This window comes from Maylandia zebra, linkage group LG19, assembly GCF_041146795.1.
Source record: "Maylandia zebra isolate NMK-2024a linkage group LG19, Mzebra_GT3a, whole genome shotgun sequence".
Lineage (NCBI taxonomy): Eukaryota > Metazoa > Chordata > Actinopteri > Cichliformes > Cichlidae > Maylandia > Maylandia zebra.
This window is the reverse complement of record NC_135185.1, coordinates 10,650,718-10,675,854: the sequence shown is the minus strand read 5'-3', so window position 1 is coordinate 10,675,854 and position 25,137 is coordinate 10,650,718. Positions and strand designations below refer to the sequence as shown.

Below are 25,137 nucleotides of genomic sequence, written 5' to 3'. Positions count from 1 at the left end.
CCCGATCAATCGCTGCTCAAGAAACAAAGGCAGTCAAAAAATAACCTTCAGCTTGATACGCAGCCCTTATTGTTTTCCTTTTTTTATTCGTCAATCAAGCGGGAGAAAACTTTTTGAGAACTTTGTCCGTCTGAGACAAAAGCAGACCTTCGGGGCTTAATTGTTGCATCGCTTTTGAAGCAGACAGAAAACAAATATGAATCCGTTTCTGTTTCCTTCAGTTTTTGTGCAGAAAGCGGAATTTAAATGACACTAAACATTTTCTTTGAATGTCAAAGCTTTTCTTAAAACAACAACGTCAAAGATGTCACATCCATGTCCGCAGGTTCAGCCATGGCCCCGCAGAGCTCTGGAAACGGACCCGATGGAGGTCACCTGCCAATCACACGCTCACCTATGGCTCAGGAGAGAGGTATGTCTGTGTGTGTTAGCCCGTAAGTCAGCCTACCAGGGGCACAGCTACCCCAGGCTTAAGTTAAAGGACTGGAATCGTTGTTTTACCCAATGTTTAAGGATGTTTTACAGAAACATTTAGTGGCTAGCACACATGCTCTGTACAGTACAGAAATATATATTACAGAAAATCCACATTGTGCATCGGGCTCAGATGAAGAGCTTGTATACTTACAAAGCGGACGATGAAATAGAAATAATTTCTTTCTTTACATGAAACACAGGCGAGCGGTGCAGGAGGATTAGAGGCCGTAACAAACAGAAGACCAAAACGATATCTTAGTGCACCACGGACGAAACCAGCAACTGTAATGAAAGATTTTCTTAGGAAATATGAAGACTTGGAGTTTAAGATGTTAGCAAAGAGATGTAAACAAGTCATTTGACACAGCTACAAAGAAAGACAAAGACAGAGAAAGAACTGTGGGAATTTCCCACTCGCCACAATAGTGAGTGCTTCTCTCTAAGAAGATCATTCCTTCAGCAGTGATTTGTGGTTCTGTTCTAGGAGACCTCGTCGCTCTTCCATGGGCATAACTGAGAAGCTGTAGGCAGGTAGAGCAGCAGGAAGACCTCCAGACCTGAGCAGGCATCCGTGACAACAAGCATCACGCTGCACAACACTAAGGTGGTTTGCAAAGCAGCTTGCAGGCACTGAGCACAGTAGGCTGGCTCAAGCTTATTAAATACTGCCTTAACCTTCTATGATAGGCGACAACCCAGTGGATGCATAGGATGGTATCAGCTAAGACAAATGTGAACAGGGCCAACTGTCCAAACTGGGAGGGGCCTGAAAGCTGAAGGCTCCGCCTCCCATTCTACTGTTAGGCTATGTCTACACTAATCCGGATACATTTGAAAACGGCGTTTCCTCTGAAAACCGCATCCACACTGTCGTTTTCAGTCGTTTTCACAGAGTTGTGCGTCCACATTGAAACGGTCGAAAACACTTACGTTCCAGATTCGACCTGCCTCATTTCTGTCTGCCACTTATTTACTTTCCACTGAGTTTTTTAAACGGACTCACAATGAGGTGGAGTTGTTGCTGCGAGTAACACAAAAGTACAAAGTTGCAAAAGCGAGTGAGAATTAAAGAATTTGAAGAAAAGCTCTGTGGAGCATGTACAGACTGATATTAGTCTTTAATAGGGCTGTCAAACAGCTGCTGTATAACGCCCTCCGCTGTCTTAGTTTAATTGGTCACATGTCTGCATCACATGACTAAAATGTGTCATCGATTCCAAAAGCCTGCGGTTACGCTGTCCACACTGCAACAAGAAAACGGCGTTTTCAAATGTATCCGCTTTGGAGAGCGTTTTCAAAGAGCTCAGTTTTCCTTGACCAAAAACGCTTAGTGTGGGCGTGGCCTTGAATACTCCAGAAACAACAAGTGAGCCTGCAGTGTGAGAGTGACGATACGAAACACCGAGGTCTTTATGTCGTGATTATTTAAGAAGAAATCTGGATTTGACAGGGAGCCAGTGAAGAGAAGATAATGTGGGAGGAAACCTTCATGTTCCTCTTTCTAGTCCCTGCTGGTTTATCAGGTTTTTAATATTATATGCAAATAAAACAACAAACACTTGTTTGTATATGTTTAAAATATTCTGCACTTCATGTAGTTTACACACACGCAGCATCATGTTTTAACTTCACTCTTATGGTAAAATTGCGGTTGTGTAAAAATGTCACAGTAAACATTGAGGTAAGTCTTTCATTCAGACCCGAGCGTGCGCTCTGCCGATGGAGCCACTTCAGCTTTGGCCCCGACTCGCTGCCAAAGGCTCGTAACACGAACGCTCACCCGCAAGCCACATGTGTTGGCCAAACTGCAAAATTGTTTCCAGCAATTATGGCCACTTCTCAACTATTACTAAAAACAGCAAAATTGCTCATGTGAAAAAAAATCTGCATCCACACAACACTGAAAAACCCCTGAAAGAGTGGGATGCAACCTTAATGGAATTACTGCGATGCTCCCTCTCTATCACCCACCAAAGAGCAGTTAACATCACAGAGAGACAGAGGGAGTGGATAGATGAAGACGGAGAGAGCGGGAGCGGCACTGTAAAAGGTTATTTCCCAACATGATGAAATCAAATCGGAAATTTAGTGCTGCTCTCTAATGCCTGTAAACCTCACGCCCTCCCCAGCCCAGTCCAGGAAAACACGGCGAGGTTAACAGGGTTGGCTGTTGTTTTTGCTGTTTCCCTAGCTAGGATTAAACCTCCCACCGCCCCCCCTCGTCCTCCTCTACACGCACGCCCCACTTTGCTCAAGTGGCTGCCTCCCTAAGAGCCTCTCTCCACTCTTCATTTCCATAAATCCGCTGAATGTCCCTTTTCCCCCCCGCTTTCTCTCGCGTGCTCCGCCGCTCGCCTGTTGTTGTCCGGCTGAGAGCTTCATTCACTTTGCCCGAAAGAGAGAAAGGTTTGTGTGCGTGTTGTGTGTTTGTGTGTGAGTGTGGAGAGCGAACGAAGCAGAGAGACAGAAAAATCCTTGAATGTGTTATTTGCTTTTAGCACTGTCTGCACAATGTTCCTCTCCCCATCCATTTTCCAGGCAATTTAAAGTGCGGTATTACACACTGTATTTTTCTCCTGCTCTCCCAGAATCCCCTTACCCTAATGGAAGCAAAACATTACAATAATGTCCTCGCTCCTTAAACCCAGCACTCGCAGCCTAAGCACTTTCAGGCCCTGATCGCTCTTTCCCTCTGTTACACTGTCTTTCCTCCCACACACACTTTCTCTCTCACTGCCTCTCTTTCTGTCTTGGCCTTCATCTCTTCGCTGCACACACACACACACACTTTTATTGCTCTCTTTCTCTGTTATCTCCCCCACACACCGAGAAACACAAACACATGCGTGTGTGCGCACACAGCCATCATGCAGTGAAACTTCCATCTCCCTCCCTCATATTTTCTCATGCTCTCTTAGCAGAAACAAGGAATTAAACAAGTGTCAACTTGCACTTTTCCAACTCTATCGTTTTTCCCTAAACCCCAAACTCGCTAAAGAGTCGGCGCCCATTCAGCAAAGCGGATCGCTATCACAGTTTACAGTCGAGCGGGCCCGATCCATTTACGCCCTAATCTGCAATCCCCCTACCGCACGCGCTCGTTTCCACACCCACGCAACCTCTCTTTTCTCTGAATGGCCGCCCAGCGACCTTTCCGCATTCGCGGTGGATCGGGAGACCTTTCTGTGGGTTTAAAAACCAACGGCGCAGCTTGAAAGAGCGAAGCCCAGGCGAGGATCTCTCCAAATGTCAATTTGAATGGTGCGGGCGAGTTTGGGCCTGAGAGGCTCTGACACATCTATTGACAAAACGGTTTAGAAAAACATAGTAGCTGCGGTCAAATCGCCGGCTATTCTGTGAAGAGTCGAGCAAACGGTTGGCTTTTTTCAACCCTGCGCACAGACTGGGCTGCGTGCGTCTTTCAGAACATGCGTACACTTGACCCTCTGCTTCTGCCCGTGCTAAAATTCTCTGAGCGAGCGAGCCTGTGTCAGCCTGCCGCTTTCTTTATGCGCCGTCTAACACCTGGACCGCGCCGTATTACTCCACAAAGTGTATCTGCGAGTAACAGGAGCCAGCGCTGAGGTAAAAGATTAGGGTCGTTATCAGAACACGGCTCTTTTTACACGAGGAAATTGAATAAATGTCCCACTTTGTTGACTTACACAACCGCTTCAGACAAATCCTCCGCTGGTTCTGCTGCTTTCATGCCTGTTTTTGTGTTTCAGGGTTCAACATGCAGAGGAACCAGGCTGCCTCTCAGTTTGCTTCTCCACAGACCGGACCTCCCATGTCCCCCCACCCATCGCCAGGGGGCCCCCTCTACTCTGGAGTGGGTCCGTACTCCCAGGGTGGCCCCGCGGGCCCTTACGGACCACACACACCTCAGTATGGACACCAAGGTTGGTGCCTGCTATAATGTGATCGTCTGAAAACATTTAAATGAACAGAAGATTTTGGAATATTTGTTTGTCCTTTATTATTACAGGAAACAAGGATCTCACATAGTTTTCTCACAAGGTGAGAAATTGTAAAGCAGGATGTCGGGCTCAGCTGTGGAAAAGCCTTGAAATCATGATTGTTTAATGTTTTCTAAAACTGGCAATTTCGCGTTACTCTGAGCTCCTAATCTGCCGAAGACATAAGAGCTGATTCACGAGTCTATATTTAGCACGTGTCAGTTTACCAGAAACTCTGTTAAAAGTCGAGCGAGCACGAACGCCTCAAACGCGAGAGTCTAACTTTCAGGCGATAGTTTAAAAAAGCAGAGAAAACTGCGACTGCTGTCAGGCTTCGTGCTGAATTATAATCACGAGAAGCATTAACAGGCCCCACGCTGACTTTAACTGACATCACATTTGTGCAGCAGCCTCTGCTTCCTGACTGGTCCGCTGGGAGGGCGAGTCCAGCCTATCATCCATTCAGAGGGGTTACGCAGGAGTTTGGCCCCAGATTGGAGAGTCACATTTGTCATTTTTGATTACCGCTGGCCTCGCGCTCACCGTCACACCGGGCTTGACTTCGGTGTCACTGGTGTCAAAGACAGTCTGCTAATGAGGAATACAAAAAGAGTCCTTTTGAAAGACGTTTCCATTGGCTGTTTCCTACAATCTCGACGCACACAGCTGTTACAGTCCTCTATCATCCTGTGTGGCAGGTCTCATCGTGGGCATTCAAAGCCAGACTATATTCATGAGACACTTGAACCCTGGACACACCTCTTGGCCCTCCTCGTGATAAGATTATGAGCTCCAGACTGACACGTCACGAGCTTCATCCACTGAATCATGATCTGGAGAAATATCGGCCTCAAAGAAAAATGAGTCGTTTTTTAAAAGAATTGAACATAATGAATCTGTTTTAGCTTCATTTCTTTCAAATGCATACAGTCCAGTGTCACACCTGCAGTAGGTTATCATGTCCATAGAGAGAAGCTGAACGTGTTCCTTTAACCGATCGCAACGATGGCTTCCCTCGTTCTGATGGGGGCCGGCCTGTCTTCTAATGAGACACATGCTGTGCATAAAATGAACCAGTTCATTCATGTTTACTGGAGATCTTAGTTTAGAACAAGACGGCTGCAAGAATGAGTCACAAAAACCAGAGGAAGAAGCTTTTTGGAGCAAAATGCACAGCATGCAAACATGAGAGGGCAAATGCTAACAGCTGAAATATTCATCTAGAAACATCTCAAGAGTTAAAAGAATACATAAAGTCAAGTTGCAGATGGACTCTGCAGAGTGCAGCGTGTCTGTCTGAGAGTCTGCAGTCAGCCTCAGTTGGACCACGATTGTTGCCTCCTACCAGGTGACCTGTGCAATCAATTTGCAACCTACAGGCAACCAGTAGGTGATGGGAACTAGTTGCCATCAGTCACCAAATGCAAAAAAAGTTACAATCTGCGGTTTTTTCCTAGTCAAGCAGAGGACTTACTTTTACTGTAGTTTTACTAATGATCAAGATCCTGATAACATATTAGATCACGAGACCGGCTTTCTTATCTCTTTTTGTGCTGTGTGTGTACATATGTCGTCCTGAGGTCACATAAATGTGCAGTGATCAGTGCAGGAAATCCACATCCATCTCTTCCTGAGTATTTATTGTTTCTTTGGCCTCTGAGCAGTAATCAGATCTTCCGCCACGTTCTCTCGGCCTGTCTGACGAGCCTTGTGGCGTTCCAGTTGCACTGACCATCAGTCTAAGCTTTTTCAGATTTTTCTCAGGAGAAAAAAAACTTGGAAAAATGACGAGTCTCAGATTCCAGGAAAACTGGAAAAAAAAGAAGTTTGGATCGCTTTGTGTAATTAAACGTTCTGCGCTCGCTTGTTTCTCCAACATGAAACTCCCAGCCAGCCGGCAAACGTCGACATCTGCTGTTGTAGTTCGTTTTCTGCCTTTGGCGCCACACCAGACCAAACATTATGGTATTTTTTTGGTAAATGTGTGTTTTAATGTGTCACCTTGATAAATGCACCCATCCGCGCGTGTGTTTTTCCAAATTTGCGGCGTCTCCCTCGCATTTGTTAATCTTGATTAATAGCCCTAATGCATTTGGTATTTGGTCCTCCTTCTCCACCCACTCTTATCTCCTAATGTGACTTTGGCTGCGCTGACAGCCCAGTAAGCAGAGAGGAGAAAGAGAAATGAAGTAAGCAGAGAGCAACAGCGAGGCGGTCTAGCCTGCGAGAAGCTCTGGAGACAGATGAGCGTGAAATCTCACTTGGACGTCAGGAGAGATGTTCCATCAAAATCAGAAGGAGCTGCTCAGACCTGCACATGTGTGCTTCATGCATGCAGATATAGCAAACGTGCAGGTATCCTGGTGTTTTCTTTATGCAAACTTGCTGGAGAGCCAAAGCCAACACCCTTAATTCACCCTTGTCCTGTAATTCTTCAGCTTCCCCCTAATTTACTCCTTTTGTGGCCGTCTGTGGTTAATTTTACAGGTAAACAGCCGAGTTCAGATTACCATTTACGTGCACTTTCACATCATAATGTTTCATATTACTTATTTTTACTTTGATGTAAACTCGTCTTAAGCTTCATATTGAGTCCAGGACATAGCCAGGGCCCCGGTCCTTAGCAGAGCGAACAGGCCAGACAGCTGTTGGTCATTGTTCTTAATGACAGCTCCATCTGCTTCCCTTCCCTCTCCCGAGCGAACCAGCAAATTAGCCAACACAGAAACTAGCTCCAAGTTCCTGAACTCTGCTCTGCTGTTTCTCTTGGCCTGTCTGTGCTGGGAGAGGTTGTTTCCATGTGTAATGGGTAACAGCATTTTGTCTTTCAGCCATTTCTCACACACACACACTAAAGCAGTTTGTAGCTCAGCAAAATACATAAAACAGTCTGGTGTCTGTAACTTTAAAGGCTACAAGACTGCTTTTGTTGTCCGCGGGTAAACGACTGTAGCTGGACTCGTGTAATCAGCTACATAAGCTCCATCCTGCACACAGTTAATGTGATACATGAGTCTGCCGGAAGACACGGCCTCTCTGCAAATAGTACTTACATATTTTTCTGCTTTTTCAAGCGATCTTTGATCAGATAACACTAACCAGAGGTTTGCTGTTTGTGACTGTGTGTTAGAGCTGTTGCAGTGAGGCGGTCCAAACATTTAAGCTGCTCCGTGTTTATCGTGGTGCTTTGAAAGGCCGCTATATCCCAAGTTTACCTGATCTCAGCTGATATCAGGCTCTCCTCGAGACTCACATGTCCTCAGCAGCTGTTTCCAAGACCTGCACTTGGACACGGTGCAGAGCAGCATGTTGAGAACAGCACACACACACACACACACACACACACGGGGGAGGAGGATATTATGCTATTACAGGAAAAAGATTCAGAGACTGTCTCAGCTCTGCTTTCTCTCCCACCCATCGCATAGTTCCCTCCACCACATACCCCCCTCCAGGGGTTAAGCACTCCACTGGTAATGACCGTGCTTCAGACAGGACTTTTAAGCCTTGGTGCCTTGCCGGAGCCACAGAGTAATTCAGCCAAAAAAAAAAAGAAGAAGAAGAAAGAAAAAAGCCATGACTCAAGCCAATGCCTAAGGGAGCGAGTGGATGTTTTTGGAGGAAATTGACAGTATGTGGAGCTCAGCAGCCCCAAGGCGCACCCCAGCCCGGCTCAGGCTCAGAAACCCTGCCGGGGAAGGTGCTGAGGTGGCTGGTAGAAGATGTGGGGGCCTCAGGCAAGAGGGGATGCTGCAAAAAAAAGAAATATATATATCCATCCCACCAAGCTGTACATGAAAGCTGCAGTGTAACAGTGAGCTGTGTGAAGCAAGGAAGGAATCTGTTTTTTGTGTCTGTATTGACCCGTCTGATGTCAAACATTGGAAGTGCTAAAGCTGATTAAACAGCTTTAAACAGACTTACAGTTATTTTATTAAGTAAAGCAGTTTCATAACGATTCGAGGAGGAAACAGAGACATCCTTGCTTCCTAAAGTATGATTACCGGCTTGATTATACTTGACACACTCCCCGACTAAGCCCCACTCTCCCAGCTCACTCCCACCACATTCACAGAAAGGAAAAGAGGAAAAATGCTATTGAATTTTTGTATTTGTGTTCAGCCACATGTGCACAGCCTGCCCACGCTCCCGTCCTTGGCAGCTCAAGCATGTAGCCATGTAATCTGCATTCCACTCCTCACTGATGGAGTTCACAGGTCCAGAGGGTGCACCATCACACCTCGCTCCGCCGCAGACGGCAGAGCGACCGCCTCGGCCGTTAGCGTCGGCGGGTCCGGCCTGCTGAGGAAGCAGTCGACGGTAATCTGCTCGGTCACGCTCCAGCTCTCCCGCGGGACTGCGGGGATTAAACCCGGCGGAGGATATAGCGTCCAACAAATGCGTGACCGTGCCGGGAATTTCCATGTAATTGTGAACGAAGCACCACGAGCGCTTCTCCTCCCCTCTATCGCGCTATAAATACCACCAAGACTCCCCAAAGGCACAAGTGCTGAGAAGCAGGCGAGAAACCAAGACTGAGCTACAAGGACACGAGAAGGTGCAAATAAGAAATGGCATCCTCCTCGTCCTCCTTGTCCTCCTTTTAGTTTCCAGAGCAGCAGGAGTAACAGTCAGAGTAGGCAGAGCCACGTCTGTGAATGCATTTTAATGCTAACATCGTATGCATGTGCATAATGAAAGCTAGCACTGCACATTTTGAACCTGGTTTCTCGTGCATAAAACCAGAGTCAGAAAAGATGCACATTTTTATATGAATTTCCTGACAGGATGTGCTTTTTTCTGGAAGCATTTGGAAGTTAACATTAAGTTGTACTTTTTTTCTCTTTTCCCCCTGAAGCGTTTTAAATATATCAGCACAGAGTCATTATTGCTTCTCTTTTTTCTAAATTGGACAAAATTTTACCTCAGCAATAATCCATCTTCCCCTTTTAATGTAATCTTACAGCACTTCCAAAGTCATTGAAAGCCCGAATGTCTCTTATGAAAACACCTACTGTAGGATTTTGAGGTTGAGCTCTCAGTCATTTTAAAAAGTGGGTTAGCGTGCTATCTGTCCTTGAAGAAGCATTCTGGCTCGGCACCAATCCTTCAGGAAGTGAATCATTCTTGTCAGGACAGAGCAAGGCTCTCATAGGAAAGCTTTACATTAACCCCATCCCGCAGTTACTCTGTCTTTCTGCTGTCAGCCGAGGCGACTGAGCCCACATCACTTTGAATGGTAGTACATCAAAACTGATAAGTTCCCTCAGTGCGGCGTGCCGACTTAATGACACAGTTTTTCAAAACAGATTTAGCTTAGCACCTCGCAAAAAGAAGAAATACTAAGACAGCGAGTGAACACGCTGAGATGGAAAATTCCAGACGCTTCCTCGTTTTTAGGACTTCAGGCAGAAGAATTCAGAGTCCAGATGCTATAAACGAACCCCTGGAATAGATGGCGGGTGGCCATGACGTGGGTCCCATCAGCCGTCCAGAGAGGGCTGAGAGAGGTTGCTGACCGGGGCCTTGTTCATCCAGCTGAGCAGTCGGGCTGCAGGGCACCGCTCCCAGGATTTTCCACAGCGTCTCCGCTTCATTATGAGTGGAAGAAACGTGGAAATGCGTGTTTCAGTGCTCGCAAGGTCTCCAAAGTATTACACATGCATTCACACAATCAAGCAGATGCACGCACGCACACACACACACACAGAGCGCACCATACATATCCTCCTGTGTTCGTTAGCAGGCATCCTTTCTTCCTGAACGCTTCCCTATTATAGCCCCAAAACCCTTGACAGGTGTCAGCTGTACTCAGCTCACCGACTCACCAGAGCCTCCCCACAAATAATCCGCTTTTTCTTTTCCCATCTCCCACAGTAGATTTCATCACAATTTCTGGACAAATTCAGGCGGAGTTGCTGACTTTTATGGGAAAGACTTTTATTTTGATTCAGTATAAATCCTATCTCGGGGGTTGGCGGGTGGGAGCGTTTCCCCCTCCCTCGCAGTCTGTCTGTCTTCCTCTCTTTCCGCCCCCTCGTGCTCCCTCCATCTCTGTTGGACAAGCGGTCTTATGTCGTGTGGAAAGTGTCTTTGCCGAAGCAGCTCGAGGACACTGTGAAGCCATTACCATATTCAGTATCGCTCTTCCCCCCCCCGTGGAACATTGTCATCTAACTTTCCCTCATTTGAGCGCACAGAAAAGCCTTCAGGTTTTAAAGAGACTTGATCCCCTTTTCCAGACATATTCTCAGGGGATTACGCAGTGAGGCCCAACTAAAGCACCCTTAATCAAATCAAAATAAATAGCCCCCTTCACAATGGAAGATGCCACTTTTCTATTTTGCGGGGGATTTGTCCCCTGTGGAAAAATCTCAGTGCCCAAATAGGGAATACGCTGTTATGCGCGCTGCGTGCCGTGGGTGTGGACGGCTCTCACATGTATAGGTGCCTGCTGCTGTGTCTGCTGCATGCGCGTGTTGTCTTTCAGCTGTTATTGAGGCTGGAGTCGAGCGAGGCTTTTAAAGCCAAAATGGAGGGGTTTAAGTGTGCCTTAGGAAAGCTCCTGGCATCGTGGCTGCGTGGCACTCCAGGGCAGCAAGAAAGCATTTACTGCAGATTAGAGCTCCTCTCAAGTGTTTCACAAAGTCAGCCTTAAGCTCGCCAATTGTTCCCAGGGCCACACAACTCACCGGGCCACACCTCAGAGAGGGTCTCCTCGCATACACAGGTTGGCGGCGGCCGTGAATCACGGTGTAATCCCGCTCTTTACGCTCCGCGGCTGTCGCGGCATTATTTTCTTGATGGATGAAATTGCTGTATGTGTCACTGTGGTAGGTATATGAGTACCAGCTGACAAGCACACCCCATTTGTCTCAAATGAGGTGATTGATAAGACCCATCTGCAGCTCCAGTTTGTCATCATCATCATCATCATCATCAACTTTATTTATAAAGCACTTTAAAACAACCACAGCTGACACAAAGTGCTGTACACTGGAACTGTAAAATAAAATTACATGAGATATAAATAAAAAACAAATAAAAAAAAGAGTGAAATCATTAATTAAATAACTACTTCAATTAAAAGAGAAACTAAGTCTCACTGAGGTTAAAAGCCAAGGAATAAAAGTGGGTTTTAAGATGTGATTTAAAAGTGGACAGTGAAGGGGCCTCTCTAACATGCATGGGCAAATTATTCCATAATTTTGGAGCCACAATAGAGAAGGCCCCGCCCCCTCTGAGCTTCCTCCTGGATCTCGGTACCTCCAGGAGCAGCTGGTCAGCTGACCTGAGAGACCGACAGGGTATGTGGGGATGAAGAAGCTCAGAGACGTAAGGCGGGGCAAGACTGTGAAGGCATTTAAAAACAAACATAAGAATTTTAAAATGAACTCTAAAAGACACAGGCAGCCAGTGCAGAGAGGCTAGCACGGGGGTTATATGCTCTCTTTTTCGAGTTCCTGTTAGGAGTCGTGCAGCCGCATTTTGAACCAGCTGCAGACATGAGAGCAACGACTGACTGACCCCCACATAAAGTGAGTTACAGTAGTCCAGGCGGGAAGAAATAAAAGCATGGATCACTGTTTCAAGGTGCTGCCTCGAAAGAAAAGATTTTACTCTTGCCAGTCGCCTTAAATGATAAAAACAGGACTTCACTGCTCTGATTTGGTTGTCCAATTTAAAATCACTCTCCAACTTAAAACCAAGGTCAGTAACAACAAGTTTAAAATAGACTTCCAGGGATCCTAAATCAACAGAGGTGGACTCACAGGGACCACTGGATCCAAACACCAACACTTCTGTTTTCTTTTCATTAAAATTTAAAAAGTTTAGAGCCAACCAAGCTTTAATGTCATCTAGACATGTCAAGAGAGGTTTTATGGAGATGCCATTCTTGTGTTTTAGTGACAAATAAATTTGGCAGTCATCGGCATAACAATGAAATGAGATCCCATGCCTTCTAAGGATAGAACCCAGAGGCAGTAGATACAGTGAAAAGAGCAGTGGCCCTAAAATTGAGCCCTGTGGGACGCCGCATGACAGAGGAACAGAAGACGATTCGTAACCGAGAAGGCTGACAGAGAAAGTTCTATCTGATAAATAAGACCTAAACCAATTAAGTGCAGTGCCACCAATACCCACTACATCATGTAATCGAGAAATTTGAATATTGTGGTCTACGGTCTCAAAGGCAGCAGTTAGGTCAAGCAAGACAAGAACAACATGGTTACCAGAATCACATGCCAGAAGGATGTCATTAAAAACCCTTAATAATGCAGATTCTGTGCTGTGAAAGGTTTTAAAACCTGATTGAAAAACCTCAAAGATTCCATTTTCATCTAGAAAATCTTTCAGTTGACTAAAAACGATTTTCTCTAAAACCTTGGAGACTAAAGGCAGATTGGAAATAGGCCTATAGTTCGCTAAAACTGTGTGATCAAGGCCAGGTTTCTTAAGCAGTGGCTGTACTACTGCATGTCTGAAATTTGCAGGAACCATACCAGAAGACAGACTGCTGTTAATAATGTCACTGAAGCTATTTTGTGCCGTTCTCATAGCCAAATCGTGGAATTTAGGAGGACGTCTGAAACGACAGCGAGCCATGTTTTACGTTTCAGGGACACCGTCTGTGTAGCTTCTGATTTTCTGTGATCTTAATGAGCTTTTGTTGGCTGATTCACATGTCGTCTTCTTCCAGGCAACTACCCACGGCCCTCCAACTACAGCGGCACAGCCAGCACCGGCTACAGTGGCCCCGGCCCTGGCATAACCAACAGCCTGGGCATGAACGCTACCAGCCCCATGCACGGTCAGGGGCCCGGCCAGCCCATGCCCGGAGGACGCGGCCACGGCCCAGGCAGCCAGAACAGGGTGTACCCGGCCATCGGTCCCACTTCTCCCAGCGTACCCCAGCCAGCTGGGCCCGGGATGGGTCCCCCTTCTTTGGGTAGCTCTAACCGCAAGATCCAGGAGGCAGCAGCGGCTGCCGTGCCAGGATCTGCCAACTCAGTGCACAACAGGTAAGAGCGCGGCAAGGGCTCCGGCTGCAAACTCAGCACATTAGTTGTGCATATGCTGCATGTGAGTTAGTGAATGTGCATGCGAGCTAACGTATCCCAGCTGTAGCTGTAAGTGGTCTTGATGGTGAAAAATGTATTTTAGTGCGAATTGTGCCGTATGGTTACTGTACGCTACAATTCTGGGCCGTCGAGCTTCTCTGCCGTGCGTTAGCGTCTAACGAGAGGCATCGATCTGCCGGTCGTCTGTGTGCTGAAAAGCCCCGCAGAGGCTTTCTGAGCCAAACACTTTCTTTTTCTCTGAGACTCTTTTCAGACGTGCAGGCAAGAGTTGTTCTCAGGGGTTCCGCTCTTCTATGAGCCACTTGTGCAACTGTCCCTATTTTCACACATCTCATAAAGTACCTGACATTTTGATATCTGGCTCTGTGCACCGAGTGCCATTTCCTTGCAAAAAGAGATATATTGGCACGAGAGCAGGCAGCGCGGTCTCGACGCAGCACCGTCGAAACATAAGAGAAGAAAAATGCAAACTGACTGTAAAAACACCAGAGACCGCAGTGACACCGAGCACCTTAACGCACATGCACAGCTCTTTGAAGCTCTAACAGCGTGTGAGTTCAGGGTATTATTTTCCATCAGGGCGGGAGCTCTGACTGTACGAGCGCTCGCAGTGTTGGAGGCAGAGGGGTTGTTGTGGGATTGTGTGGGCAGTAAACTTTCGCTGAACCCTGCCGGGGGAACTTGTGAAAACATCGCAGTCTTCTGAGAGGAAAGATGGCTTTCTGCATTTGCGCCATTCTGGGTGCGCTTTTCCTAACAAATGCATCATGGGAGCAGCCTCGGCGGCGCTCAGATTAGCGTTTGCCAGTGTTCATCGTGTGGGTTTCTCTTTTCTGTCGGCGGTCTGCAGGACGCCTCTGTGCGCGAGGCCCCCGGCCCAGACGCAGCCCACCTCCACCCGCTGGCCCACACTCCACCATTCCTCCACCTGTCCACCGCCTTCACCCCCACCCCGACCTCATCCTCCATGCATCCATTCGCATCAACATAGGTAGGTCCACGTCCATCACCACACTTGTGTGTGTGCGTGCCTTAAAATCAGTTTGTGTGTGGAAGTCGGTGTGTCATGTGACCGAGCCGCGCTAAAACGACCATGGTGGCTTTTCTCGGCGCTGCGTCTGACAGCAAAACAAGAAGAGTCATCATCATTACCATTGTAATTGCTATCATCACCTTCATCATCATCATCACTGTAGTCATCACAGGCTTCTCTTAGTCACTCTAATGGCAACAACAAGTGAGCGCCCCAGTATCTCTCACACACACACACACACACACACACACACACACACTGAGATACTCGGGGCTGCGTGCACTGTAACAGCATCGTGGGGGGAAAGGCAGGGGAGGGGAGGAGTCTGACAGGGGGGTGATTAATTGCGTGCATCCGGGAGGCCCAATGCTGTCCACACACACACACACACACACACACACACACACACACACACACACACTCTCACTTGCAGCAATGCAAATGCTACTCGAGCCGTTAAGAGATGGCTGAGTTGTCAATAAGAAGTGGCACGACATGATCCCCACTGCTGGGACCAATCAGACGGCCTGTCAGTCTCCCCTCAGACAGCAGCGAGGTGTCGCTGGCTGCGGTGGGCCTCTCTCGCTCTCTCGCAGCGTGTTTACAAATCTGCCTGTAAAGTCTGTTCACGTCTTCATCTGTGTCTCAACCTATTTTGATTTATTGTCAGCTGTGCGAGTATCCGCGGGCTCCTTCGTTTGCCGTTTCATCTCCATCTCCAGCATTAAGCCATCGTTAATGTGTGTTTTTCCTTCTTTCGCTGCACTGCAAAGATCACACTGGAAGCAAAGAGTCCGGTGCAGTGACAGCCGTCTCCTTTTGATTCTGCTCTTTGAAACGTGTGCCGGCTCGCCAGTCGTTAGCGTTTATTTAAACCGCAGCATCACTTCCACGGCGCTGGAGAAAATAATGGAGCAGACGCCGGATGCTTAGAACAACAAAAGACTTTTATGAACTAGCTAGTGTTAAAAAAGAGAAATGTGCCAACAAATGAAACTATTGGTTTCCAAAGCAGATCGGTGTTCACAAATGTGAATAATCTGCCGCCTTCTTTATTTAGAATACCGAGTTGTTCGGATAAAAACGTAAATTAGTCTCCTCTGCTGGCAGAAGTGTGTTTTTGACTTATTTCAGACTAAAATGTGCCAGAATGTTTTGTCGTGATGGACATTTTTGCAGAGCGCCTGGCGCCTGTCTCACCTTCGCTGTTGTTCTCATCTGCTGTCGATCATTCCGATCCTTTCATCCCTCTTCGTCTGCTCCTCTTCCCTCTCCTCCCACCTGTTTCGCTCTTTTTTACCAACTGTATCGCCCTCATTGTCTCCGTGCAGCTCTGTTCTCCTACCCAGACTGTTTTATCTCGCTCAGTCTTTCTTCCTCCCAATTTGCTTTTTCTTCTCCGCTGTCTCCAGCACAGCCTTGTTATGTTTTTCTTCCTCAGATCCCACTTTAGAACATCTGAGGGAGATCAGGAGAAAATTGGCCTCCGAAAAACCTGCAGTTAAAGGCTCCAGCACCCTGTTTGTGCTCCAGAGCTCAGTGGAACATTGTGAAACATTGTCAAACCCGGTTCTTCTCTGTCTGAGAAACAAGTTGCTAGTCGTACCGCGTGTCTAGTTTTGCTCTTTGATGCATTAACCGGGACTGCCACAGTCACCCGCTTCCAACCTTCCAAATCAGGGGCTAGTCGAGCAGTGACTGGTCTCTGCTTCCTTTCCTCTTTTCCTTTAACACATGCCATCACTACATCTCCACTAATAATCCTCCACATTTCTGCCTCTCATGCCTCATCTTCGTCCTCTGCTGGCTCACGCACTCTGGCTTCATTACACCAACCAACAGAATTTTGAAGAGAGGGCCGCGTGCAGCTGCAGGTTGGAGCTGCGTTTAAATCTTTGCAAAGTGTACAATAGGGAGCCTTCCACGAATCAGAAACAAATGTTGCACTTTTGTGGGTCTGAGTCAGAGTCGAGGGATGTTCCTGTTGAACCTCATAATAAAGTTTGGTGACGATGCAGTTCAGTGGGTCTCATGGAGAACGCTGAGGTGAAAAGTTTACGTTCAAATAAGGCGAGTGAGGTCGGAGTGTGTTTGGAAAAATGCACCAGTACACTTTTTTTGGGGGGGGGGGAGATTGATGTTAGGGATTTTTCGTTTTTGGAAAAGAGGCAAACACAAAGTATTAAAAGGTATAAGCTTTTCTTGGCAGCAGCTTCTGAGGACAGAATTGGGTTTTCAAATGACTTTCCAACGCTGCTGGCGACACTCTACAAAAAGTTCCCGGAGCTATAGGAACGGCGAACTGTCAGAAAAATAAGCACTTAGCAGAAGAAGAGCAAAGCTCGGGAAAAAAAAGGAGCCGTAAATAAAAAGGAAATTGAAGGGAGAAAAATGTTGGAAGAGGGAAGAAGAGAAGAGAGGAGAGTGCTCCCAGGCAAATCCTCGCCAAATAATTCATTTCTGACCTCCTTAGTAAGTAAATTTGCTAAATAAATAAGAGCAGCGCTTGAATGTCAAGAACGGGGGATGCTGCCTGTGGCGCTTTGTCGCTCGCAGTCTTGGCAGCGCTGCGGAGCGCTCTGCTTTCATTAGATGGGTAAAATAAATGGCTTCTCCTCCATCCATCCATCCTGAGCCGTTTGATGTTTGGGAAGGAGGGGCGGGAGAAGGGAAGAGTAGCTTTTTTTCTGGATTTAATATGTTAAAAGCTGTCCTTTTATTTTTTGTTGGGGGTTTATTCTGGTTTACCCTGTGAGTGTGTGTGTGTGTGTGTGTGTGTGTGTGTGTGTGTGTGTGTGTGTGTGTGTGTGTGTGTGTGTGTGTGTGTGTGTGTGTGTGTGTGTGTGTGTGTGAGAGGGGGAGTTGAGTCAGGAGTTTGGAGGAGCAATGAGCCCAAGCTGCCCTGACAACAGATTGGGTCCATATATAATTCATAGCCTCCAGTCGATCCACTCCATCCTTCCATCCAGCAGCCTCTCCGGCTCTTTCTTTCGCCTCCTTCTGCACACACACACGCAGCGAGCTCAGGGATCGATGGAGAGGGCCGCTCAGTCGTCACACGGTCCTGCAGTCCGGCCGCCACCGCCGCTGTCTTGTCCGGTTAGCCGAGCCGAGACGGCGTCAGCGCGGCCTGTCACTGCAAATGAAGGACAAAGGCGCCGCCACTTCTAGAGAGACACCGTCAGCTGGTTGGCTGGCACCTCGTAACCATGGCATCCCCTTGGCAACGGCACCCACCCGAACACAAGGACACGCTCAAACACACTTCGGCACACACACTCACCCATGGTGTGAAAGTGGCCTTCTCCGATGCCCTTCACACATGTAGACTGAATAGACGAGAGCTCTCTCTGCGCGCGTGTGTGTGTTTGTGTGTGTGTGTGTGTGTGTGTGTGTGTAATTAGGGAATAAACGGGGGGTTAGTGAAGGACAGTGATGGTAGAGCATCAATCCGGTCGTTAAGTGATACTTCCGGGCCTAAAGTAGTCTGCGTTTAATATGGCTTTTGTGTTGTTAACATGTTTAATGTTTTGTATTTTCTTCTATTTGATCTCAAAAAGCTCCTAAAACAGTCAATGATCACTGTTGACCTCCCTCGGCTTTTATTACCGCTAATCATTTATTTAAGCTCAGTTTTTAAAACCTTAGGATGTAACTACAGCACAGCCCATGCAGCAGTATATGAATGACTAACCTCGTATTGTGGATGGATTATCTCAGTTGTTCTCCTGGCTGAAGTTTGGTCCTTTTACAGCATCCTGCCATGCAATTACATTTGTTCCTGACCACCGAGAACACTCACGTTAACTTTTATCAAGTGGAAAAAAAGTTAGCTTGTTTATATTATGCTAACATAGCTGTGTCGCTAGCGGTCACGTAGCACATCATTATATACCAGCTAGCCAAACTTCAGTAACCATACAAACGTCACTGCTGTTTAGTTTTCTGTCTTCATTTATGCTGGAAGTGATAACAGAGCTGTATGTTTTAATTTGTTTCCAAAACCCCGCAGTCAGGACATGCTATATTGTATTTAGATAGAAGCTAGCGAGCTAACTCCCTGCTAACTTCTAACTCCATTAAATGTCATAAATTCCGTTTTCATGGATGCCTGGATGTTAAACTCAATTGTTACACCTGGTAGAGCAGAACGCTGATCATTTTATTAAAGATGAAAGACTTTAGACAGTTTTTCAACTCTCAGTAATGCCATAGTGATCGTTTGATATATGGACCTGCAGCAGAGTTTAGGCCCAGACACGGCTAGTGACGTCAGACTTAACCAGATAGGATTCTTGCCGCTCTTAAAGTGACAGGAGTCATTTTTTTAAAATCTGGAGACCCAAACAAAAGCTTGAGTGAAAAATCTGCATTTTCATGTGTTTCCCTTTTAGCACGAGAGCGCTCCAACTTAGCCAGCACTCGTCGAGTAAACTCATACTTTCCCTTCACTGTTTCACTACTTTTTTCCTCAGGCCACTCCTCGACAACAAACTGCGAGTGCAGTGGACTGATGGTGCTAGGATGGATGTTTCCGTGTGTGCGTTCCCTCAGTTTAGTCTCATGGAACAGCGATTACCTCCAGCTCTGGGGCCCTGAGCTGAAAATACGCCCCCCATCGGTCCACCGGGGACACACACACACACACACACACACACACACACACACACACACACACACACACACACACACACACACACTCTGGCTTCTTCTTCCCTAATTTCCTCCTGCCTCCTTTCTTCTCTCCTTCCTCTCCATCCCTCCTTTCTTCCCCCTCTCGCTCTCTCTGCGGCAACAGGATGCTTTTTTTTCACCCGGCACAAAGGTGCCCAAGAGCAAGATGAATGCGCCGTGCTTGCCCCCACCCCCCAACCCCCGATGGCGGCACATGCATATATTAAGTGTGATTAAACGCTGTGCGGTGCCTCCATCAAGTGCTTTCTAATGGGCTTTTTTATGACATGAATTAGTCATAATGGGAGAGCGCCACAGTCGAAAACCACCAACCACTGTTGTTGTTGTTGTAGTTGATTTGGATTTTTCACCGTTCACACGAGATAGCTTAAGTTCTGGTGAGGGGCGTTTTTACAGTATGCGGATAAATGAGCTTCGGAGGCTTTTGGCGCGTTTAAACTCATTTCTCGTCGCCTGCTCTGCTTTGTGGGAGTTTGCATGCAGAATACATTTTTGCTTGCTTGAGAAGGTGCAGCGATCAAAAGGTACATTTATTTCTGTGACTTGACTCACGCGGAGCTTTTTAGGGAACACGTAGGCAGCGAACGAAGGAGTCTATGCCCCCGCCGCCGCCCCACCCCATTATAGGGAAATGGGGCCAGATAAGCGTGGATTTGGTGTGCTTGTTTCTTTGCCACGGAGCTCCCCTGTGCACCTCAGCCCCCATAGACGGATTACATATGTATCATCAGCCGTGCTCTATGACTAATTACATCTGTGAGATGAGATTATGGGGAGGTTTACCAAGCCAATCCCTCCTCTCAGGCAATGTGTATCGGTTCCAACACGAGGTATTACATTATGTGTCTGTGTGGAAGAGAGAACGATGCCAGTTAAGGGGGATTGAGTGACAGAAATCCGCACAAACATTTTTCCTTCTTTACGTTTTCCGGCCTTTTACGTGTGGCTTCCTTCCTTCCTTTCCTCCTCTGCTCACCTCTCTTCCTCCCGCAACTCTTCCTCCCGTGTTTGAGGCCTCTCCTCACCTCACGTCCCTTTTCTCCCTCTTCATACAGTTGTCCGGGAGATAATCTCGAGTCAGCAGGAGATAGAGCAAATTGTTCCAAACACGGTGTTCCCTTTCAGCCTCTGTGTCACCGGCCTGGCATGCAATGATAGACGCCGCCTTCAATCAAACGCACATGGATGGCTGGTGTTCAGCAGGTTGCAGATAAGCCCCTCTGATGTCACTCGCGACACCATGTGATGAGCGCCCGAGAGAGACGGGGGAGGCTGAGCGGCATTGATTTTTGCTGTCACTATGGCAACAAATAACATGATCCTCTCCAAAAGCACACCTTAATTAGTTAAATTATGACTTGTGTGATGGAGAGGAAGGAAGAGAGAGAGGGAGGGAGGCTGTGGAGGAGACGGAGGATAGGAGAGCTTTTCCTTTTCTGATGTTCGGTGCTCATCTTCAATCTTTTGGAAGAGCTGTGTGTTTGATCAGGGATCTGTTGCGCTCTTTGCTTTTTATCGTGACTCTCAGATATACATGCAGCTCAGTTTTCACTGCAACAATAAAGCAGCGCAGCAGTGACAGGCTGCCAAATATCATCCCTGTATGATTATGTGACTTCTGTTCCTCTGCAGCTTTCACTGTTACTCGCTTATTTCTCCACATCGTGAATCCAGCTGGAGTCATCCCGACTAAATCTCCCAATGTCGTTTTTTTCTTTCTATTGTAGGCAGAGCAACTATCAAGGCCCCGGCATGAGCCAAGCCAGCGCTGTCCCCTACAGTCAGGTGGCGGGCAGCAACGCCGCAGCCACAGGCAACGCACAAGGTCCGGGCTACAACATGCCTCCTTCAGGTATTTCACTAATGCCAGCGTGCTGTAGAGGTAAAAGCTCGTAAACACAGGCCCACAAACATTGCCATCCCCTGCAGGACATTCTCTTCAACGTCTTCTTCAGGACAGAACGCAGCTGAGCTGCAGTTTTAAATCTTTGCACTATTTGCATGCAGTTGTGTTTCTGCAGCATGAAACCTTGAAATCCCCACATGGCTCTCGTAACGCTTCCCGGGCTTCTGTGCTTTGCTGTTTTGGCCCAAAACATGTAAAATGAGCCTTTTGTATCCACACGTGTACCCCCGCCTACAGGCCGCCTTCAACACATATCCAAGGGTTGGGATCGCTCCTTCTTCCCTCCTAGCTTTACTTTAGCTTAAATTAAGTTGATACTTAGATGAAGTTACAGCTGATCTAATCTGGCTCGTCTTGAATCAGCAGAAAACATGTTGATACAATAATGTCGAACCTTTACGGCAGCATCGAAGTGACGTTTCTATCAGTGCACCTACTCAGAGACACAGCGTAGGTCACATGACAGAGTCAAAGACTAAAGAGTTTCGTTATGACGCTCTTCTGAAGAGCTGGCCCTTCGGCGAGGAGAGCGTAACGCGGTGCCTCGGTTTTTCTTTCCTGCCCGGCTGCATTGCTGCTAAACACACATCAGAGATTTTCCAAAATGAAGCTCTTATTTAAAGCCATACATCAGAACGCATGACAAATTAGAGCGCCAAGGTTCCTCAAAGCTCATCTGGTTTGCCCCTGGGCACGTAAAAAGCCTTCGGTTTGCCCGCCGCGGCACAGCGTACACCGGAGGAAATACAGAGGGGAGCCTTGCACCCAAGGACCTCTCCTTTCTGCTAATAAGAAATATGCAGCTCGCACTTTGAAAAGTAGTCTTAAGGATCTCAACTCTTCTTCACTTATAAACCTAATGAAGGCACACAAACATCTTAGAAAACAGAAACACGTCTTGTCAGCCAACATCTCGTCAACGCTAACCTTTACATTCTCTCCGCACTTTGAATATGTGAGAACATGAATAACTTCTTCCAAGTTGACACCGGCTTGCTTTTAGTGGATTCTTATCTTATTCTCTCTCTACGTCTTCCTTAAGAAACAGTCTTTTTATACGGCTGTCTTCCATTCAGGATAAATGGGCGGACAGGCTTTAGGGAGGCCTTGAGAGCACAAAAGCAAAGAAGCTCAGCAGCCGAAAGACATTAAAGCATTTTCCATTGTCTGACTGTGCCTGTGACATTATACAGACCATTGTGCAGCAGCTTTCAGTCCACACGGTGAAGGCACCATTCATTTAAGGAGTTAAACCCAATTGAATGTAGCAGAATACACAAACATGCCTGAAATCTCTCTTTACTCTTTATTCTGCTCCGTCGTGGAAAAACTTTAAAAAAAATGTGCAAATTCAGAGCATATTTTATGTTTGTGAGAAGTTTGGTGCAACTGCTTCGAGTCAACGTTTGCTCGTTGCTGTTGAAGGATCCACGGGAATGTCAGGAGACGGGATAATGAGCCCAGATGCCAAACCGAAAACGGAGGTGAAAGATGACGGCGGCCCCGCCAACGAGCCCCACAAACCAAAGGTAACTCCTTGACAGTCTTCCCCATTCTCCCACTTCCTCTCCCCTCTCTTTCGTTTGTAAATGTTCTTTCTAATCTTCCTCCGCTAACGAAGCAGACCAGTCCCGATCAGCGGATGCTGCCTCAGCGCAGAGGGCCGTCTCGCTGTTGTTTTCTCACCATATTTAATGATTTGTTTAACATTTACCATTCCTAATGTTTTCCTCGCTTTGTTTTTGCCCTCAGCACTCTCTTCTTGCTGATGTTTTGGCAGCCAAAGCTGCACAGACAGAGGGGGCTTGGCATCTGCAGCACACACATGTACATACACGCAAGCAAACACAGCGCCGACACACACAACATGCACGCAAAGATGGAAAACACGCACTCTAACTAGCCTTCTCCGTCTGTGTCACACACACACTGCTGACTTCTCATTTTGCCCGACAATAGCGGCTCAGCAACAGCAGAACTCTGCTCTTTGCTCTTTTCTACCCCCTCCTCTTGTTTTTCCTTAACAACAACAACACACACTGCCTCCATCACATCCACTACACATCTTTTCCCTCAAAAATCTGTGTCTTTTCTTTTGCTGATTATGGTAGTAGGTCTTCTGAATTATTTAAGGCAGTCAGAGCAGCCAGAAAGACCCCCGGTGCTCCCGAAAGAGATGATCTGTCTGCCAAGAGAGGGAAGAGGAGGGAGAACGATAAGGTTTTGCTGACATGAGCGTTCTGCACACAGTCCAGAAGCACTTGTCAAGCTGTTGTTCCCTCTTTTACACACTCTCCCTCTCACACACACAGACACACATTTAAACTGGGGAGACTAAATGCATGTTAAATTCATTATAGAGTCTTTTACATACAGACGTCTTACACATGCATGAAGCCTTGCTGTTCCTCTGCCACACACTGCACAGACTTATGGTTTCAGTAAAGCAGAAGAGGTCCAGCTTGGGTGTGTGAGGTTTTGCAGGCTGGCCCCGTGTAAACTGTTTGATTGCAGCTCGGCTCTCGGAATGAGAAGAATTCCTTTCAGCTCGTTTTTGTGAAATATTTCCGTTTCTGTGGTCCTGCTGTAACCTCAGTCCTGTTTTTGGAATTCCAGAGGAACTATTCTTGGAAATTCCTATAATATTTTTCATTAAAAACAACCAATCCCTAATGCCGCTGGAAGCTCGGGGTGTCTTTAAACAGCGCGCTTGGTGCTGTCACAGACTAGCGCTGATATTTCGTTATTCGTCAGGATCAGTTTGGCCGATCTGGCTTCAGGATATGAAACAAACTCGGGGGGATGCAGACTGGTTGCATCTGTGGTATCCTGTTACAGCACCACGCTCTGATTCATCCGGTGAGATCGACCTGTTCTTTCACAGATGTTTGTAAAGGCTGAATGGCTCTGTGCTTGATTGATGTCTGCAAACAGCTGAATTCAAAGATGGGGAGGTCTGACCCAATGCTTTTGTCCGAGTAGCGACACTCATAAAGTCAGGAAAACACTCAAAATCAAATTCTCTGATGTTGTAAAGGTCTTCCCTTTAATCAGTGCACCTCTGTACTAATGATCTCCTATTTCATAAATATCCTTGAGTAGTTTTTGTATCCACAGTCCAGAAACCCAGCGGCTATCATCTGACCTCTGAGGCCTCTGTTCTGTCAGTGTGCACGGTCCACTGAGGAATGAGGATCAGTTATAATACAAAGCTAAAGCATCGTCAGGCGATAGCTGATGGTTTTGAATTGCCTTCTTTTGTTGCCTTCCACAGTGACTGTTATCCTGCATTCAGCCAATCAGATGTTTCTGTGCAGCGCTGAGCAGTAATCCCGCTGCTCTCTCTTTAACAGCTCCCGGACGTTTACGTCAACAATAACAGCAGCGGCGGCTCCCAGCAGTGCGTGTCCCAGCCACCCACTCCGGGCGGCGCCCTACCCGTGCCCTCGCCCCTCTCACCCAGCCCCGCCAGCCTCTCCTCCTACCACGGAGATGACAGCGACAGCATCAGCAGCCCCCCCTGGCCTCTCAAGACTCCCTCCAGCCCCGTAAGAACCAGACACCATCCTGCATGGATGCATTTATGCACTAAAAGCGTGTTTCCGTGTAGTCACTGGAAACCTGCTTGTTAGAGCACGGACAACCTCCTGAAGCAGGATTAAAGTTTGGTGCGATTAACTCCACCGGTTTGAACTTGAATGCTCTGTGCAGGAAGTCTGTAAAGGCTCCGGCTGCACACGCTAAACCAAATGCTTTCGACAAGTATTTATTTTTACTTGGTCATTCAACCAGCAGCCGACTCAGAATGTGTAAATAAGGAATGAATTTTTAATGATGCCCGTGGGAAGAGTGGCTTACTGTGGAAAAGAACACTATCCTGTAGAACAGAGCATGTACTGTATATCACATATAACATACACTGACTCTGAGTTTTCCTAATTAGCACGTCTTTATTTACATTATGCATCTGCATGAGAAGGCAGA

At 47.1% G+C, this 25,137-nt stretch overlaps 1 protein-coding gene across 5 annotated transcripts in view; it reads left to right on the top strand.

Moving 5' to 3' along the window:
• Positions 1 to 25,137, top strand: part of LOC101481705 (AT-rich interactive domain-containing protein 1B) — a 188,856-nt gene that overhangs the window by 149,186 nt on the left and 14,533 nt on the right. For 4 of the 5 annotated variants that reach the window (XM_076877232.1, XM_004566496.3, XM_076877230.1 and 1 more), the window contains 7 exons: positions 326 to 412; positions 4,206 to 4,379; positions 13,138 to 13,459; positions 14,370 to 14,510; positions 20,975 to 21,099; positions 22,579 to 22,682; positions 24,507 to 24,701. In XM_076877232.1, the coding sequence (XP_076733347.1) occupies positions 326 to 412; positions 4,206 to 4,379; positions 13,138 to 13,459; positions 14,370 to 14,510; positions 20,975 to 21,099; positions 22,579 to 22,682; positions 24,507 to 24,701 (1,148 nt within the window). The remainder of the gene's footprint in view (positions 1 to 325; positions 413 to 4,205; positions 4,380 to 13,137; positions 13,460 to 14,369; positions 14,511 to 20,974; positions 21,100 to 22,578; positions 22,683 to 24,506; positions 24,702 to 25,137) is intronic. The other variant, XM_076877231.1, reaches the window with a different exon arrangement.